Source organism: Myxine glutinosa, chromosome 2, assembly GCF_964187855.1.
Source record: "Myxine glutinosa chromosome 2, kmMyxGlut1.1, whole genome shotgun sequence".
NCBI classification, from domain to species: domain Eukaryota; kingdom Metazoa; phylum Chordata; class Myxini; order Myxiniformes; family Myxinidae; genus Myxine; species Myxine glutinosa.
In genome coordinates this window covers 4,666,026-4,685,557 of record NC_136262.1, presented here as the reverse complement: position 1 = coordinate 4,685,557, position 19,532 = coordinate 4,666,026, and the positions used below count along the sequence as shown (strand labels likewise).

Below are 19,532 nucleotides of genomic sequence, written 5' to 3'. Positions count from 1 at the left end.
ACCGATCTTCACCAAACTTCACCAAGTGGTAGAGTTAGTCAAATGCCAGAAGCCTATTGTTTTTGGGGTCAATAGGTCAAAAGGTCAACATAGGCCAAAGGTCACCAACTTTCCTAAATTTCTAAAATCCTCAATTTTCATCCGATTGACTTGAAATTTGAAGACCACTTGCATATCTGGTCATTGAATTCAACCACCAAGAATTTTTGTGGTCAACATAGGCCAAATGGTCAACATAGGCCAGATTTCTAAAATCCTCAATTTTCATCCAATTGACTTGAAATTTGGAGAGGACTTGCATTGAATTCAACCACCAAGTATTCTTGAGGTCAACATAGGCCAAATGGTCAACATAGGCCAAATTTCTAAAATCCGCAATTTTCATCCAATTGACTTGAAATTTGAAAAGGACTTGCATATCTCGTCACTGAATTCAACCACAAATTATATTTTAGGTGAACATAGGCCAAAAGGTCAACATAGGCCAAATTTCTAAAATCCTCAATTTTCATCCAATTGACTTGAAATTTGGAGAGGACTTGCATTGAATTCAACCACCAAGTATTCTTGAGGTCAACATAGGCCAAATGGTCAACATAGGCCAAATTTCTAAAATCCGCAATTTTCATCCAATTGACTTGAAATTTGAAAAGGACTTGCATATCTCGTCACTGAATTCAACCACAAATTATATTTTAGGTGAACATAGGCCAAAAGGTCAACATAGGCCAAATTTCTAAAATCCTCAATTTTCATCCAATTGACTTGAAATTTGAAGAGGACTTGCATATCTGGTCACTGAATTCAACCACCAAGTATTTTTGAGGTCACCATAGGCCATCATGTCACATTGAAAACTTTTGGGGGAGGGCGTATTTTGCAAGTATCGTGCTACGCATGACGTTTTCTTGTTTGTTTGTTTGTTTGTTTGTCACCGGCCTACAGGTCACAATTTTCAACCGATCTTCACCAAACTTCACCAAGTGGTAGAGTTGGTCAAATGCCAGAATCCTATTGTTTTTGGGGTCAATAGGTCAAAAGGTCAACATAGGCCAAAGGTCACCAACTTTGCTAAATTTCTAAAATCCTCAATTTTCATCCGATTGACTTGAAATTTGAAGACCACTTGCATATCTGGTCATTGAATTCAACCACTAAGAATTGTTAGGTCAACATAGGCCAAATGGTCAACATAGGCCAAATTTCTAAAATCCTCAATTTTCATCCATTTGACTTGAAATTTGGAGAGGACTTGCACATCTGGTCACTGAATTCAACCACCAAGTATTCTTGAGGTCAACATAGGCCAAATGGTCAACATAGGCCAAATCTCTAAAATCCTCAAATTTCATCCAATTGACTTGAAATTTGAAAAGGACTTGCATATCTCATCACTGAATTCAACCACTAATTATATTTTAGGTGAACATAGGCCAAAAGGTCAACATAGGCCAAATTTCTAAAATCCTCAATTTTCATCCAATTGACTTGAAATTTGAAGAGGACTTGCATATCTGGTCACTGAATTCAACCACCAAGTATTCTTGGTCAACTTAGGCCAAAAGGTCAACATAGGCCAAATTTCTAAAATCCTCAATTTTCATCCAATTGACTTGAAATTTGAAGACCACTTGCATATCTGGTCACTGAATTGAACCACCAAGTATTTTTGAGGTCAACATAGGCCAAATGGTCAACATAGGCCAAATTTCTAAAATCCTCAATTTTCATCCAATTGACTTGAAATTTGAAGAGGACTTGCATATCTGGTCACTGACTTCAACCACCAAGTGTTGAGGTCAACATAGGCCAAAAGGTCAACATGGGCCAAATTTCTAAAATCGTCACTTTTCATCCTGTTGACCCGAGCTTTGATCAAGATTGTAAATTTAAATCTTCATGAAATGGACAATTTGCTGTATCAATGGTAAACTTTTGGGGGAGGGCGTATTTTGCAAGTATCGTGCTACGCATGACGTTTTCTTGTTTGTTTGTTTGTTTGTCACTGGCCTACAGGTCACAATTTTCGACCGATCTTCACCAAACTTCACCAAGTGGTAGAGTTGGTCAAATGCCAGAAGCCTATTGTTTGTGGGGTCAATAGGTCAAAAAGTCAACATAGGCCAAAGGTCACCAACTTTGCTAAATTTCTAAAATCCTCAATTTTCATCCGATTGACTTGAAATTTGAAGACCACTTGCATATCTGGTCATTGAATTCAACAACCAAGAATTTTTGAGGTCAACATAGGCCAAATGGTCAACATAGGCCAAATTTCTAAAATCCTCAATTTTCATCCAATTGACTTGAAATTTGGAGAGGACTTTCATTGAATTCAACCACCAAGTATTCTTGAGGTCAACATAGGCCAAATGGTCAACATAGGCCAAATTTCTAAAATCCTCAATTTTCATCCAATTGACTTGAAATTTGAAAAGGACTTGCATATCTCGTCACTGAATTCAACCACAAATTATGTTTTAGGTGAACATGGGTCGAAAGGTCAACATAGGCCAAATTTCTAAAATCCTCAATTTTCATCCAATTGACTTGAAATTTGAAGACCACTTGCATATCTCGTCACTGAATTCAACCACCAAGTATTTTTGAGGTCAACATAGGCCAAATGGTCAACATAGGCCAAATTTCTAAAATCCTCAATTATTATCCAATTGACTTGAAATTTGAAGAGGACTTGCATATCTGGTCACTGAATTCAACCACCAAGTATTCTTGAAGTCAACTTAGGCCAAAAGGTCAACATAGGCCAAATTTCTAAAATCCTCTATTTTCATCGAATTGACTTGAAAATTGAACAGCATTTGCACATTGGGTCACTAAATAGGGAAACTAACTATTTTTGAGGTCAAAGGTCAACTCAAGGTCAACCTTCCAAAATCATCATTTTTCATCTGAAAAATCGTCACTTTTCATCCTGTTGACCCGAGCTTTGATCAAGATTGTAAATTTTAATCTTCATGAAATGGACAATTTGCTGTATCAATGGTAAACTTTTGGGGGAGGGCGTATTTTGCAAGTATCGTGCTACGCATGACGTTTTCTTGTTTGCTTGTTTGTTTGTTTGTCACCGGCCTACAGGTCACAATTTTCAACCGATCTTCACCAAACTTCACCAAGTGGTAGAGTTGGTCAAATGCCAGAAGCCTATTGTTTTTGGGGTCAATAGGTCAAAAGGTCAACATAGGCCAAAGGTCACCAACTTTGCTAAATTTCTAAAATCCCCAATTTTCATCCGATTGACCTGACATTTGAAGACCACTTGCATATCTGGTCACTGAATTCAACCACTAAGTAATTTTGAGGTCAACATAGGCCAAATGGTCAACATAGGCCAAATTTCTAAAATTCTCAATTTTCATCCAATTGACTCGAAATTTGGAGAGGACTTGCATTGAATTCAACCACCAAGTATTCTTGAGGTCAACATAGGCCAAATGGTCAACATAGGCCAAATTTCTAAAATCCTCAATTTTCATCCAATTGACTTGAAATTTGAAAAGGACTTGCATATCTCGTCACTGAATTCAACCACAAATTATATTTTAGGTGAACATAGGTCAAAAGGTCAACATAGGCCAAATTTCTAAAATCCTCAATTTTCATCCAATTGACTTGAAATTTGAAGAGGACTTGCATATCTGGTCACTGAATTCAACCACCAAGTATCTTTGAGGTCAACATAGGCCAAAAGGTCAACATAGACCAAATTTCTAAAATCCTCAATTTTCATCCAATTGACATGAAATTTGAAGAGGACTTGCATATCTGGTCACTGAATTCAACCACCAAGTATTTTTGAGGTCACCATAGGCCATCATGTCACATTGAAAACTTTTGGGGGAGGGCGTATTTTGCAAGTATCGTGCTACGCATGACGTTTTCTTGTTTGTTTGTTTGTTTGTTTGTCTGTTTGTCTGTTTGTATGTCCGCACATAATAAATATGATTTTCTCTGCAACCGTTCGTCCGATTGACAGGAAATGTTCATTATAGGTTTCATATCTATGAATCAGAGATCAGAGATCAGAGATCAAAGATCAGAGATCACGTTAAATTACAATTATTTTGTCACTGCAAACTCCACCTGTATAATTTTTTATATTAACTATGACGTCATAGGTCACGTGGTATGGGGCGCCATCTTGGAAAAACCGAAAAAGGTTGCACTTCTATATCTCCGAAAGCACTGCATAGAAAAAATTGAGACATAGCTCATTGTAAAGAACTCTCCATGTGGAATAACATATGTTAATGATGTCATAGGTGCCTCCATTATGACGTCATAATTCGACAAGTACAAAACTTCATCCGATCAAGATGAAATGTCTTGAGCATCATCTCGGGATAAATTGGTGGATTAAAAAAAAAAAGATGACGTCATCTGTCACCGTCATGTGGTTCGGCCGCCATATTTGTTTGAACACAAAAGCCTTAAAAACCACTGAAAACACATCCTGGCGAGGGTCTGCAATCTGATTGCTCTTTCTAGTTTGATTTTGGGATCACGAGGTGAAAGGTCAAAGTCTGTAATAGATCTATAAAGTGAGAATGTCTGAAGGGATCTCATTCAAACTTGGTACAGGTATGTATAATGATGTAAAGATTAACTGATTCGATTTTGGAGTCAAGAGGTCAAGGGTCAAATGTGAGATTCAGATCAGGTAAAATTTAAAAATTCAGGTTAAGAAAAAAGTCAAGTTGGGTAAAATTTCTGCTACAGAGCTAACTTGTGAACCAGTGATGGGATTTTCACCAAACTTTGTGTAATTATATATTATGATGCAAAGATAAACTGATTCGATTTTGGGGTCAATAGGTCAAAGATCAGAGATCACGTTAAATTACAATTATTTTGTCACTGCAATAATTTAACGGCTGAATGGATCTTCATCAAACTTGGTGCAGGTATGTATTATGAGGTAAAGATTAACTGTTTCGATTTTGGAGTCAAGAGGTCAAGGGTCAAATGTGAGATTCAGATCAGCTAAAATTTAAAAATTCAGGTTAAGAAAAAAGTAAAGTTGGGTAAAATTTCTGCTACAGAGCTAACTTGTGAACCAGTGATGGGATTTTCACCAAACTTTGTATAATTATATATTACTAGGGCATGCCCGTACTATATATAAGCTAGGACGTGCCCGTACGTGGGTGCCCGTTCCTTGCCAAAAAAAAAAAAAAAAAAAATTTGTGTAGGGGTGTGTGTGTGTAAACATCCTAGGGCGTGCCCGTACGTGGGTGCAAAAAAACATGCGTGCAAACAACAACAAAAAAAAACTTTGAAACCACGTGGCAGTAACGACCACAGAACCCTCCCCCTCTATTTACATGAATGGTTTGGTCCATTCGCAACGACCACAGAACCCCCCCCTCTATTTACATGAAATGGTTTGGTCCAAAGCGAACGGCTTGCGGTGTTTGGTAAAGAAATCGCCATAGCTTGGTAACTACTTGTCCGATTAATATGAAACCTTGAAAAGGCACATCCTCGGGTCCCCAGCAATATACCTGGCAAGTTTCAAGTATATCGGACCGGTAGTTGTCGAGAAACAGCGGTCACAGACAAACATACACACATACACACATACACACATACACACATACACACAGAGATTAATGGAATTATAGATAGATGATGCAAAGATAAACTGATTCGATTTTGGGGTCAATAGGTCAAAGATCAGAGATCACGTTAAGTTACAATTATTTTGTCACTGCAATAATTTAACGGCTGAATGGATCTTCATCAAACTTGGTGCAGGTATGTATTATGAGGTAAAGATTAACTGTTTCGATTTTGGAGTCAAGAGGTCAAAGATCAGAGATCACGTTAAGTTACAATTATTTTGTCACTGCAATAATTTAACGGCTGAATGGATCTTGGTCAAACTTGGTGCAGGTATGTATAATGAGGTAAAGATGAACTGATTAGATTTTGGGGGTCCTGAGGTCTAAGGTCAGAGGTCATGTTAAGTAAAAGTTATGTTGCCGTGCCAACTCGTGAACCAGTGATGCGATTTTGATAAAACTTGGTATAAGTATATATGATGCAAAGATGAACTGATTATATTTTGGCATCATAGGTGAGGATTGAGGTGATTTTGTGATTTTGGTGAGGTCAGTGATCATGTCAGGTAAAAATGTGATACTTGACACCAGCTGAATGTATTTAAATCAAACTTGGCACAAATATGTATAATTATGTAATAATGTGAGCGGACGCCTATCAGTCGATGTTGTGTCGCTCTAGTTCTCGTCTTTTTCAATGGACTGACTTTCAATGAATTTCGTAACAGCATTTGTTGAATTTGTAAAAGTTATAAATATGTATTGAGGGAACTGGTGGTGATTGTAAGAATCTGAGTCATTGGGATGTGTAATCTCTGACTTTGATTGATTGAATACAAGTAAATGGTGTGCAGGTATTATGCTCTGTTCGCAAAACCTTGTTACCCTCGCCAGAGGAGAGGGTATTGCATTTGAGTCCGTTTGTTTGTCTGTTTGTCCGCACAGAATAAATATGATTTTCTCTGCAACCGTTGGTCCGATTGACAGGAAATTTTCACCATATGTGCAACTCCACCTGTAGAATTTTTTTAATGATAATTATGACGTCATATGTCACGTGGTTCGGCCGCCATTTTGGAAAAACTGAAAAACTTTGCACCTCTATATCTCCGAAAGCACTGAATAGAAAAAATTGAGACATGGCTCATTGTAAAGAACTCTCCATAGGGAATGAAATATGTTAATGATGATGTCATAGGTGCCTCCATTATGACGTCGTAATTCGACAAGTACAAAACTTCATCCGATCAAGATGAAATTGAGCATAATCTAGTAATAAATTAGTTTAGAAAAAAAAAAAATGACATCATCAGTCACGTGGTTCGGCCGCCATATTTGTTTTAACACAAAAGCCTTAAAAATCACTGAAAAATGCATCCTGGTGAGGGTTTGCAATCTCTGATTGCTCGTTTTCTTGTTTTGTATTTTTAACCACATCACTGTTTTCATAGATCATTTTCTTTTTCTTATAAAGGAAAAAGGAGGAGAACAACAATTTTGTGAAACATGATGTATGTGATGCAGAATGCTGTACTGACATACTATGGTGCACTGTACTGACACTGATAAGGTTCCTCCTTCTCTTCCTCCTCAATGATTCCCAGCTATGTGGATGCATTGATGGCCCTGAAGACACAGGCCTCGTCTGAGGATAAGGAGTTCCTTACGTGGAATGACATCCAGGCGTGTGTCGAGTCGGTTAATGCAGCCGTACAAGAGGAACATGACCGTAAGTTCACAGGCCAGGTTGAATGTCTGGTGGAAATAAAAACATTAAACAAAACGTTCCAAATACACACTTCCACAACACCCCCCCCCACCCCCCCCATTCCTCACCCTACTATCAGTATGTATGTTATCGTTGATGTAAACCTGTCCTCTGCTTCTCCAACGATCGTCCCATAAGGTATTGTTGCTATTGGAATGATCAATGAAGCTTTGGACCAAGGTGACCCTCAGAAGACCATTCAAGCTCTGCTCATGCCAACTGCCAAGCTGGAAGATGTAGATCCATCATTGGCTAAACATTACCAAGATCTTCTCCTGGAGGCCAAGCTACAGAAAGTTAAGGTAAATCTCACAAAAGGTGTTCCATTATTGTGGATTTGCAAGGATTTGAAGGACAGTTGTAATGTGGGAATTTTGGTTCAGGTGTGAATAAAAGGTGGCCGTCAATATCGCTCTTGAATGAATGAATGAATGATCGTTTTAAGGCCATTTTCCCCGCAAGAGCGGGGGTTAGCCTTGCGGGCCCCATGACGATCATGGCTCCCTGTTTGAGGCAATGTTTTTATGGCCGGATGCCCTTCCTAACGCCAACCCTTGGTCACGTTCTTACGATGCGCAGGGATACGGTGTACCTATTCTAAACCGGGGTACACACCGGGATCATTCATCCCAGCAAGCTGGTACTCAATTTGCCGACCTCGGAAGGATGACAGGCTGAGTCAACCCCCCTGGTGTTAATTCAGCGATCGACCGGGATTCGAAGCCAGGATCCTAGGATCCCAAGCCGGCACCCTAACCGCTAAGCCAACACCAGGCTCTTGAATAATGTGTTTTATACTCCCTTCACGTTTGCTTTGTGTGTTTAGCCTTCAATTCTGAAAACCAAACTTTTCCGAATGAAGTAATAGTCGTTGACTGTATTTGGTAAAAAAAAAACAAAAAAAAACGAGGTTGACTGTATTTGGTTAAAGGACGTTATTCCCTTACTTGTGGTTTTTCATGTCATCCGAGGGCCTTGCATCAGTGTCGCACAGGCTGGTGGGTGTGCCTGCCGTTTACACCGATAAGGTTCTGTACGTACGTACGTACGCCTATGTGATGAGCCTGGGAGTTGGTGAACCATCTGACATGTATGACAACACGAGCGGAAAAATATTTTTGGAACCTTTGAGATTTGTCAAAACTGATGTGGACTGCTCTAGTAAATGCATTTTGTAATGCTTGGGTAAGGACCTTTTTCCCTCTTATTTCAACAAAGTTGGCCAGAGCCTTTATTTGTATATTTATTTTCTCCCAAGACTTTTATCTCTGCAGTCTAAGTCAGCGCTACTGTAGTGAGTTTGGAACGTTGACATGATACACAAGTTGTTTATACCATCTCTAGGTTTCCATTGATTGCTCAATTTACAGTGCATTCAGAAAGTATTCAGACCCCTTCACTTTTTTCACATTTTGTTATGTTGCAGCCTTATGCTGAAATCGTTTAAATTTATTTTTTCCCTCATCAATCTACACTCAATACCCCATAATGACAAAGAGAAAACAGGATTTTAGAAAGTTTTGCAAGTTTATTAAAAATAAAATACTGAAATATCACATTGACATAAGTATTCAGACCCTTTGCTATGACATTTGGAATTTAGCTCAGGTGCCTCCCATTTCTCTTGATCATCTTTGAGATGTTTCTACACCTTGATGGGAGTCCACCTGTGGTAAATTCAATTGATTGGACATGATTTGGAAAGGCACACACCTGTCTATATAAGGTCTCACAGCTGACGATGCATATCAGAGCAAAAACCAAGCCATGAGGTCGAAGGAGCTCCCTGCAGAGCTCAGAGACAGGATTGTGTCGAGGCACAGATCTGGAGTAGCCTACAAAAAAAATTCTACTGCATTGAAGGTTCCCAAGAGCACAATGGCCTCCATAATTCTTAATTGGAAGAAGTTTGGAACAACCAGGACTCTTCCTCGAGCTGGCCGCCCGGCCAAACTGAGCAATCGGGGGAGAAGGGCCTTGGTAAGAGAGGTGACCAAGAACCCGATGGTCACTCTGGCTGAGCTCCAGAGATCCTGTGTGTAGATGGGAGAAACTTCCAGAAGGACAACCATCACTGCAACACTCCACCGATCTGGGCTTCATGACAGAGTGGCCAGATGGAAGCCAAACAGTTCAATCTTGGTTTCGTCAGACCACAGAATCTTGTTTCTCACAGTCTGAGAGTCCTTTAGGTGCTTTTTTGCAAACTCCAAGCGGGGTTTCATGTGGCTTTCACTGAGGAGAGGCTTCCGTTTGGCCACTCTGCCATAAAGCCCAGATCGGTGGAGTGTTGCAGTGATGTGTAGATTATGGGGTATTGAGTGTAGATTGATGAGGGAAAAAATGAATTTAAACGATTTCAGCATAAGGCTGCAACATAACAAAATGTGAAAAAGGTGAAGGGGCGAATACTTTCTGAATGCACTGTATATCAGATTACAAAACAGGTTACAGAATACCTTAGAACAGAAGAGGTGGTACGTAGGGATGTTTCTTCTTCATCTCTGGTCCTGTACAATAGCCAAAGCTTTGCTTTTAATGGTAATATTGTACGTTCGTATCTCCATGAGAAACTTGGAAAGAAATGCAACGAAACCATTTAAGTTGAAAAATGACTTTATTCAAATTATCCAAGGACGTCACAGAAGGTGGCAAGTAAAACGGCCACACCTGCAATGGTTGCCATTAAAATGAAGAAGTAGTTCCTCTTGCTTTGACACTTTATTGACTGGATTTTACAAGTTTACCCAGAAGCCTTGAAACAAACCTCGAGGCAATTGCATTGCCTCGTACTGCGAGTAATGGTGGCTAAATAAGGTTATCATATTGCGAGTAATGGTGGTTAAGGTATTACATTTTGTGGTTAAATAAGGTTATCATATTGCGAGTAATGGTGGTTAAGGTATTGCATTGTGTGGTTAAATAAGGTTATCATATTACGAGTAATGGTGGTTAAGGTATTACATTTTGTGGTTAAATAAGGTTATCATATTGCGAGTAATGGTGGTTAAGGTATTACATTGTGTGGTTAAATAAGGTTATCATATTACGAGTAATGGTGGTTAAGGTATTACATTTTGTGGCTAAATAAGGTTATCATATTGCGAGTAATGGTGGTTAAGGTATTACATTTTGTGGCTAAATAAGGTTATCATATTGCGAGTAATGGTGGTTAAGGTATTACATTGTGTGTTTAAATAAGGTTATCATATTACGAGTAATGGTGGTTCAGGTATTACATTTTGTGGTTAAATAAGGTTATATTACGAGTAATGGTGGTTCAGGTATTACATTTTGTGGTTAAATAAGGTTATCATATTATGAGTAATGGTGGTTAAGGTATTACATTTTGTGGTTAAATAAGGTTATATTGACATGGAGCTCCAACACAAAATCCATTTTCAGGCTTCTCACTAACGTTTCTTTATCACGTGCTCTATGTTTATTTATTATTATTGTTATTATTATTATTATTATTATTATGATTGTTATTGTACACATCAAATGAGCGTACACTACAGAATCCGACATGACTCATTTGATTTGGAAGATTTTTTATCAAATCCCATAAATACCAGCTTTGGAGTCATGGTTCTTTGCTCTTCCTTAAACACTCGTTTATAAATATTATGACCATTAGGATCGAGAGCTTTTATTACGACCATTTTGTAAACACACCCAAGGTCCTGAGGGTCATAAGTTCTGTGGAATAACCTTTGAATGGTCTACCAGGAGTTTTTGACTGTTGTTGCTACTACGGCTGTACGTCGAGTTTGTGGTAGCAGCACTCTGGCTTGACTTCTGGCTGGAGGCCGCGTGCTTTTTGGAGCACAAGAAAAGGGCCAGTTTTCGCCGGCATTCCTTTGACGTGAAGTAGTAAACAAAGGGGTCTAGGCAGCTGTTCAAACTGCTAAGACCGAGGCTCACCATATATGCCGTGTAGAGATTTCCATTGTTGTCGGCGTTTACACGACTCGAGATGTAGTGCACGACGAGTAGCACGTTGCTGGGTATGAAACAAAGGGCAAAGGTTAGCAGCACCGTCACAGCTAGATTGACAGAGTGCGTTCGCCTTTTCCTGTTTTCGTTGGTGTCGTACGTTTTCATCAACGCTTTGATTATGACCACGTAGCTGTAAATGGTAAGGAGCAGTGGAATGAAGAATCCGCAGACGGCCATGAAGATGAAGTAGAAAAACAGGTATTTGGGAATGAGCGCTACTGGAAAGACGTCATAGCATGTGGAGATGTCCATGTTCTTGATGTGTGCTATGGGGTTGAGCAGGTTCAATGGAGTAGTCGAGATGAGAATGGCGAACCATATGCACGTGCAAGCGGCGATTGCAAACCTGTTGCGCCTCCATTGCAAAGACTTCATTGGATACACGATGGCGATGTAACGATCCACGCTGATGCACGTGAGTAGCCAGATGGAACAGAACATGTTCCCGTAGAAGGACGTCACCGTCAGGTGGCAAGTAAAACGTCCAAACGCCCAGTTGTTGCCATTAAAATGGTAACTGATCTTGAGGGGCAGGAGGAGTACAAAAAGGAGGTCGGCGACTGCCAGATTGATCATGTAGATGGTGGAGGGTTTCTTTGGACGTACGTGGCGAGTGAGCATCCACAACGCCAAGCAGTTTGCGGGCAGTCCGAAGATGAAGACTATTACGTAGATTGTTGGAAGGAATATGGTTAGAATTGGACCGAGGAGCTGTTGTTTCACTTCTGCGTTGACAATTACTTCATAATCAAAAGAAATGTTCTCCATTTTTGTGTCCACAGAACTCCCTCCAAATGTTTTTGGAAGAAAGTTGTTGTTGAGCGGGTATTCCCCTGCAGTGTCCACCATTCCTGAATCCAAGTGATTGTGAGGAGAGAGGAAAGAGGATTGGATTCGCAGCTTCAATAGGGATTTCCATATCAAATGCTAAAGTTTTATCTCGCTCTTTCCAATTCAATGCAAGCACCATTATGTTACAAATAAATATTTGTGAATGGATGATCTGCGATGAATCTTACCGTAATCCCCACTCGAAATTGAGTCCGAGTCAAAGTTCATCGCTGTAGTCTTGTTTTTCCGAGTCCCAATGGAAACGCTGCTGTTGAAAGCACAAGTGGCTTCTTATGTACTTTGGGTGGAACCGGAGGTTCTGTATGACCCGATAAGGGATTTGTCATTTCTAGGCATCCCACCCTCTGCCTGACTCGGTTGATGAGAACACAGAGTCTGGAAATGTGACTGTATGGGGTGGTCATTGAACTCGTAACACACGTTTTATCTTGATTAAATACATTTCCTGGCAGGCACCAGCAAACACCTTTAATGTATAGAGTAGCAGAGTACCCACCCACTGGGTGCGTATAGTTTGTGCATAACTTGCTGATAAAAGTATAGTCTGCATAATGCAATAAGGGTCTTTAGATGTTTGTGTGGTGTGCGGCTAAATAAGGTATATGGGTTCCACAGGATTCAAAGTGGTATAAAGGTCTAAGAAGTTGAAGGGGTTCAAGGAGTCTTAAGGGGTGTAGGCAGTCTGAAGAGTTCGAATTGGGTCTAAGGGTCTCAGGGGTGTAAAGGGGGCTAAATGGTCCAAGGGGTCTTGAAGGATCGAAAGGGTATGTTCTAATAGTTAAGGGTTTAAATGGGTGTAAGGATTCTAAAGGGTCTATAGGTCTAAAGGGTCAAGGGGTCGAAGCAGAATAAAGGTCCAAAGGGTCTACAAGATCTAAAAGGCTCTCAATGGGATCACACTTAGTTTGAGAGGGTCACTTCGACTGCAGTAAAACCTGAAGATGATCGTTGTTTAAAGCTGGAGTAAATAAATTAACTATGGAGTGCAACACGGCAACAACAGGCCACATGACCACCTCATGCCTGTTCAAACCCACCGATCTAGGTGCATCATGGTTAAAAATGTGCTCGTAGTCATGCAAAATTTCATTGATTAACCTTGCGAGATCAAATCAGTAAGGTCACGAAGAAACAAGCGTGTGCGCACACACACACACACACACACACACACACACACACACACACACACACACACACACACACACACACACACACACACACACACACACACACACACACACACACACACACACACACACACACACACACACACACACACACACACACACACACACACACACACACACACACACACACACACACACACACACACACATATATATATATATATATATATATATATATATATATATATATATATATATATATACACACACACACACACACACACACACACACACACACACACATATATATATATATTGTTACGGATCGCGGTTTAGATGTTATGATGGGCCGAGCGGATGGTCCAACCGCGACCGTTACAGGATCCCCAATTGGCCCGACTCCCCCAACGTTGACCAGATCGCACCACAGATATTCAATCGGGAAACCTCTAAAGAGAAGGAAAAGAGAAGAAGACAGAGTACGGAGGAAGAACAGATTTATTATACACACACAAGCAAAAAGAAGGAGCGACCAAAATTATTTACAAGCAATGGATGGAAGAAGCAGTCACACAGTGAATCGTTAACTTATACTATTCAATTTACTTAACCCCAGGACAACATTCAAGACAGACGACGTTCACACTTACACGGGGGAAATTGCAGGCAGGATTGGCGGAGGTGGGTTGCTGGAGAGGGAGGCAGGGTCAGGTCCCTGCAACCGGCAGGGCTGGAGGTAGCAGCTCTCAATTCTTCGCGTTTTTGGCGGGAAAACCCTCGGTCGCGTCGACGCTGCTGATGCTGTAGACGTCACGCGCTGGCTCGGTCACACCTGCTCCTCTCCTTCTGGTGGAGCCGTCTCCCTCCTCTCAGCGCGTCTCTTCCAAGCTTGTTTCCTCTCCAAGTATCTCTCCTTTTTGGTTTGGAGCGTCTCTCATCTCACAGCTCACAGCTCACAGCTCATCTCTCATGTCCTCTCTCATGTCATCTCTCATGTCATCTACCGAAGCAGTCCCTTCCAGTCGCTTTTATTACTCTGGGCGGAATCAAGCCGCCGGCTGCGAGGGCACGCCTACCGGGTCGCTAACCGCGGTGCTGGTTGGCTGTTAGGGCTGTCCGATTCCTCTTTTGATCATGACGACGTGCCACGCCTGTGAGTTGGCGGCTCCTACCCCCCTCTTCTCCGAGATGAGCACATGGGCAATGGCGGCTTGCGGGATTGAACACCACTCGCACCGCTTTTGAAAGGAACTTTGGAGAGCGGAGATGATTGGGGAAATTGAAAGGGGCCTACGCTTATTTCGTTTGATACAATGCAGTCAATCTAGTGGGAAACACATATTTAGCCTACATAGAATAAGGAAATAAACTATTTAAAAAGATATATCGTGGCCTGTGTGTAAGTTTCATGGAATTAACTAGGAGGACGGCTGCGACCATTATTTACATTACGAGGGTGTTACACACAACAAAACCATACTTTTCACATTCGTTACACTTTCTCCAAGATTGTTACACTTCTCCAAAACCGTTACACTTCTCAAATTCGTTACAATATATTGTTACGGATCGCGGATAAGATGTTGTTTTGCCGAGCGGATGGCACCGCGGCCGAACAGTTACCCCGACTAACCCGATTCCTGGATGTTGGCCGAAATCGCGCCACAGGTATTCAATTTGGAAACCTCTAAAGCAGGGGTGGGGAACCTTTTTCCTGTCGAGGGCCATTTCGATTTTTAGAACATCCTTCGAGGGCCATGCTAAATTATTGAATACATATATCGGACTCACCTAATGCGATGGCTGGAACTGTTTCTCTTTGGCGAGGCGTTTGGTGTCAGGTGGTAGTGATGATGATGCTACTCGCAGCTGGTTTTGCAGGTTTGGGTCAGTCAGTCTTGAGCGAAACCGAGTCTTTGCAAGAGTCAGTTTTGAAAAGAACTGCTCACAGCTGTAGGTCGTCCCAAACAGTGATGCAAACTTCAGTGCATGTCTCCTCAGAATGGGAAAATCCTCAGCACGTACATACAGTTTGTAGAACTCGAGCAAAGGGAGGTTGTTGTACCTAGCTTTGAGCTCGTCATTGCTTTGCAGCTCAATGATTTCGTGTTGTAGGTTGTCAGGCACATCAGCTGGTTCCACATTAAACGGCGTGGCAAATATGTTCAGTTCCCTTTGTTTACTTTTCATGTCCTGGAACCTCTCTCCAAATGCCTGGAGGAGTTTTGCACACTCAGCAGCATATTCAGATGTCACAGCAGGCTTTTGTTCTTGCAGAGTGGGAAAGTGGATAGTGTTTCCCCTTTCCAGTTGCACTTGCCACAGCTTTAGTTTAGCTTCAAATGATTTCACATGTGATTGCAGAGAGCTGAGAAGCTGGTTGGGACCTTGGAGCTTGACGTTCAGCTCTGACAGGTACTTGGCAATGTCCACCATGAAGCCCAAATCACACAGCCACCTGCTATCACTGAGTTCCATGACAGGTTTCCCCTTCATCTCCATGAACTGTTTCACTTCTTCTCTCAGTGAGTAAAACCGTGTGAGCATATTTCCGCGACTCAGCCACCGCACCTCACAGTGGTAAACCAGATCTCTGTACTCTGACTCTAGTTCACTCATTAGCTCCTTGAACTGGCGGCTGTTCAGCCCTCTGCTTTTGATGACGTTTATGGTGGAAACGATAGTTGTCATCACATTGTTGAGCTTCAGGGACTGTGCACACAGATTCTCTTGGTGTATGATACAGTGGCATACAACTAACTCACTTGGATCGAGACTGAGACGACTCATTTCTTTTTTTAACAATGCAGTCAATCCCTTTTGCGCGCCAACCATGGTTGGGGCTCCATCCGTGGCCAGGCCACTTAACTTGTCAAACTGCAGTTCGAATTTGTTCATAGCCAAAACAACTTGCTCAAACAAATCCTCACCTTTGGTGGTGCCATGCATGGCTTGCAAAGACAGCAACTCCTCCCTCGTATCAAACTCAGCTGTAATCCCCCGCACAAAAATGGCTAGTTGGGCGGTGTTTGTTATGTCCGTTGTCTCATCGCAGGCCAGAGAGAAAAACTGGAAATCTCTTGCGGTGTCCTTCAGTGTTTTCTCAATATCTTGTGCCATGTCAGTAATCCGATCTGAGACAGTTCTTCGAGACAAACTGACACTTTGGAACAATTTTACTTTGTCCGGTGCGAGCAGCTCCGCAGCGGCAACAAGGCACTCCTTCACAAATTCTCCTTCTGAATGCGGCATCAGCTTCTTAGCGATTAGCTCACTCTCCACAAAACTAGCATGCGTAGTGTTGTCTCGGTCAGATTGTGGTCTTATGAAGACTGCTTGTTGAGCACCAAAACTCCGCCGAAGAACGTTAACTTTATCCAAGCGCATTTGTCCTTTCAACTCGTCCAGTTTAGCATGTTTCGAGCTGTAATGACGCTCGAGGTTGGCCTTTTTCATCACCGAGAGCGCTTCCTGACAAACTAGGCATACTGGCTTGCCTTTTACTTCCACAAAGAAATAATCGTTTGCCCATTTCTCTTGGAAAGCGCGACATTCAGCATCTACCTTTCTTTTCTTGTTAGTCGCCATGTTTGCATATACTGAATGAAATGATGACATGAGATCACGCGATCACTTGACTGTCCGGAAGGTCGCATATCGCAGTTACGACTGTCCGGAACTCACTTGACTGTCTGGAAGGTCGCATATCGCAGTTACGATTAATCGCAAATTAGTTTTAATTTGATGGCAATTATTCTGTTAGCGCCAACATAATTTGCCAACATCAAATAAATGAATAAGTTCTCAAATGTGCCGTCCGAGGCAGCGTCTGCTCGCCACGTTCGGCATTCGTTGACTGTTACAACACGTGAAAGCTCGCTCCTCTCTGATTGGTTGAATCGTTTTTGGCCATAACCTGGTCACCCTTTGTCCGATTAATTTAAAACCTTGAAAAGGAGAGATTACTGGAATTATTTCCTCTCAGATTACTGGAATCTTTCCTCTTCTCCAATGGCTTGATCTCTGATCATCAATTTGGTTTCAGACCAGGTCACTCTACTCTGGACATGCTGCTTCTGCTGTCTCAACAATGGATGGAGGTCCTCAATGCCAAACAGGAAATCAGAGCTGTCTCCCTTGACATATCACGTGCCTTCGATACGGTCTGGCACCCAGCTCTGCTAACCAAACTCTCCTCCTATGGTATCCATGGAAATGTCCATGCATGGCTTGCGGACTTCCTCTCTGGTCGTAGTCAACGTGTGGCCCTGAATGGATTTCTCTCATCTCCCCTTCCTGTTCAGGCTGGAGTTCCCCAAGGCAGTGTTCTGGGCCCTGTGCTTTTTCTGGTCTTTATCAATGATCTCTCCGACTCTCTGGAAAATCCTCTCTATCTCTTTGCTGATGACTCCACTCTCTGCCGCTCCATTCCTCATCCCTCAGATCGGCAGTCTGCAGCCTCCTCACTCTCTGAAGACTTGGACAAAATCACAGACTGGTCAAACAAGTGGAACATGTCTTTCAATCCTGACAAATCTCACACTCTTACTATGTCTCTCCGAAAAGATCGACTGGACAACCCTCCCATCTACTTTCTCAACAATCCTCTCCAAGAAGTTCTGTCGCTCAAGCTTTTGGGTCTCACTATCTGCCATGATCTTTCTTGGGAAAACCACATTTCCAAGCTGGCCTCCAAAGCCAGTCGCCGACTGGGCATCCTCCGTCGTGCGAAGTCCTTCCTCGGCACACCTGAGCTCCTCACCACATACAAGGCTTTCATCTGCAGCTCAATGGAATACTGTTCTCCCCTATGGGCCGGTGCTCCTGCCTCACACCTAGCTCGGCTTCACGGTGTTGAAACCAAAGCTTTCAGAATTATTGGAATCTCCCGCGATGAAGCTATCTCTGAGGGCCTTTCACTCACTCACCGCAGGCAGGTAGGTAGGTGGTCTTTCTGTCTTCTTCCGACTCCTCTCCGGCCTTGCACCCCCAGCTCTCTCTGTGCTCTGTCCCCCAAATATTCCTACAGGTCGCACAAGATCTGCCAGCAAGCCTCTGATGGTTAAACTGCCGAAATCTCGGCTGTCTGCTCACCTTCACTCTTTCATTCCTCTTTTCCCCTGCCTCTGGAACAAACTCCCTCACTCCCTTCAATCCCACTCCTCCCTCCAGGTCTTTAAAACAGCTGTTCACCACCGTCTCTTATTTTACCCCATCCAAAACCTTGATCTTTTCTACCCCCGCTAATTCACCCCAGATCCACCTTGTTTGAAATTCCAACTTCTTTCCTGGAAGTCCTGGCAGTGTCCATATGTTTTATACCTCTCCCACCCCCCTTCCCATGCCCCCCCTTCCCATGCCCCCCCCCCCCCAAAGCCCATTCCCTCTCACATATCTCTCGACGTCTCCATGTCTCTCGGTCCCTGCTCTCAAATGTTGTGTTTGTGTCCTGCCCCATCTCTCCCCATCTTGTCTACCGCTCCCGATGTTATTTGTTTTATGTGTCGGTTTGTCTTTCTGCGTGATTAATGTTCGCTCTTTCACGAGCCTCGATGTTGTAAAAAAAAAAAAAAAAAAAAAAAAATTTTTTTTTTATAGATAGATGAATTGCCTCGCGGGCCGGATCAAACGGTCTCGCGGGCCGTATACGGCCCGGAAGCCGGAGGTTCCCCACCCCAGCTCTAAAGCGACCGAATGTAAAGAGGAAGAAGAAGAAGATGTACAGAAGAGTAACAGGATTTATTATTTACACACACTAAGCAAAAGGAGCAGTCAAGGTTATCTATCTATAATTCCACTAATCTCTGTGTGTATGTTTGTTTGTATGTTTGTATGTTTGTATGTTTGTATGTTTGTCTGTGACCGCTGTTTCTCGACAACTACCGGTCCGATATACTTGAAACTTGCCAGGTATATTGCTGGGGACCCGAGGATGTGCCTTTTCAAGGTTTTAAATTAATCGCAGAAGTAGTTACCGAGCTATGTCCAAAAAACGATTCAACCAATCAGAGAGCAGCGAGCTATCACGTGTGCCGAACGTGGCGAACAGACTCTGCCTCGGATGGCACATTTGAGAGCGTATTCATTTATTTCCCGTCGGCAAACTATGTTGCCGTTAAACTATGTTTTAAAACTAATTAAAACTAATTTGCGATTCATCGTAACTGCGATTTGCGACCTTCCGGACAGTCAAATGAG

The 19,532-nt window shown here is 42.1% G+C and overlaps 2 protein-coding genes across 2 annotated transcripts in view; one reads left to right on the top strand and one right to left on the bottom strand.

The window, feature by feature from the left end:
- The window catches only part of IQGAP1 (IQ motif containing GTPase activating protein 1), a 236,125-nt gene that overhangs the window by 143,326 nt on the left and 73,267 nt on the right, over positions 1-19,532 (top strand). The window contains exons 14-15 of the mRNA XM_078772909.1: positions 7,190-7,314; positions 7,492-7,655. Coding sequence (XP_078629035.1) covers positions 7,190-7,314; positions 7,492-7,655 — 289 coding nt within the window. The remainder of the gene's footprint in view (positions 1-7,189; positions 7,315-7,491; positions 7,656-19,532) is intronic.
- LOC137422086 (P2Y purinoceptor 8) lies at positions 9,952-12,447 on the bottom strand. Its single transcript, XM_068108835.2, has 2 exons — positions 12,375-12,447; positions 9,952-12,206 (listed from the first exon to the last, which is right to left on the bottom strand). Exons 1-2 carry the CDS (start codon positions 12,412-12,414, stop codon positions 11,047-11,049), a joined length of 1,200 nt encoding a protein of 399 aa, XP_067964936.2. The 5' UTR covers positions 12,415-12,447; the 3' UTR covers positions 9,952-11,046.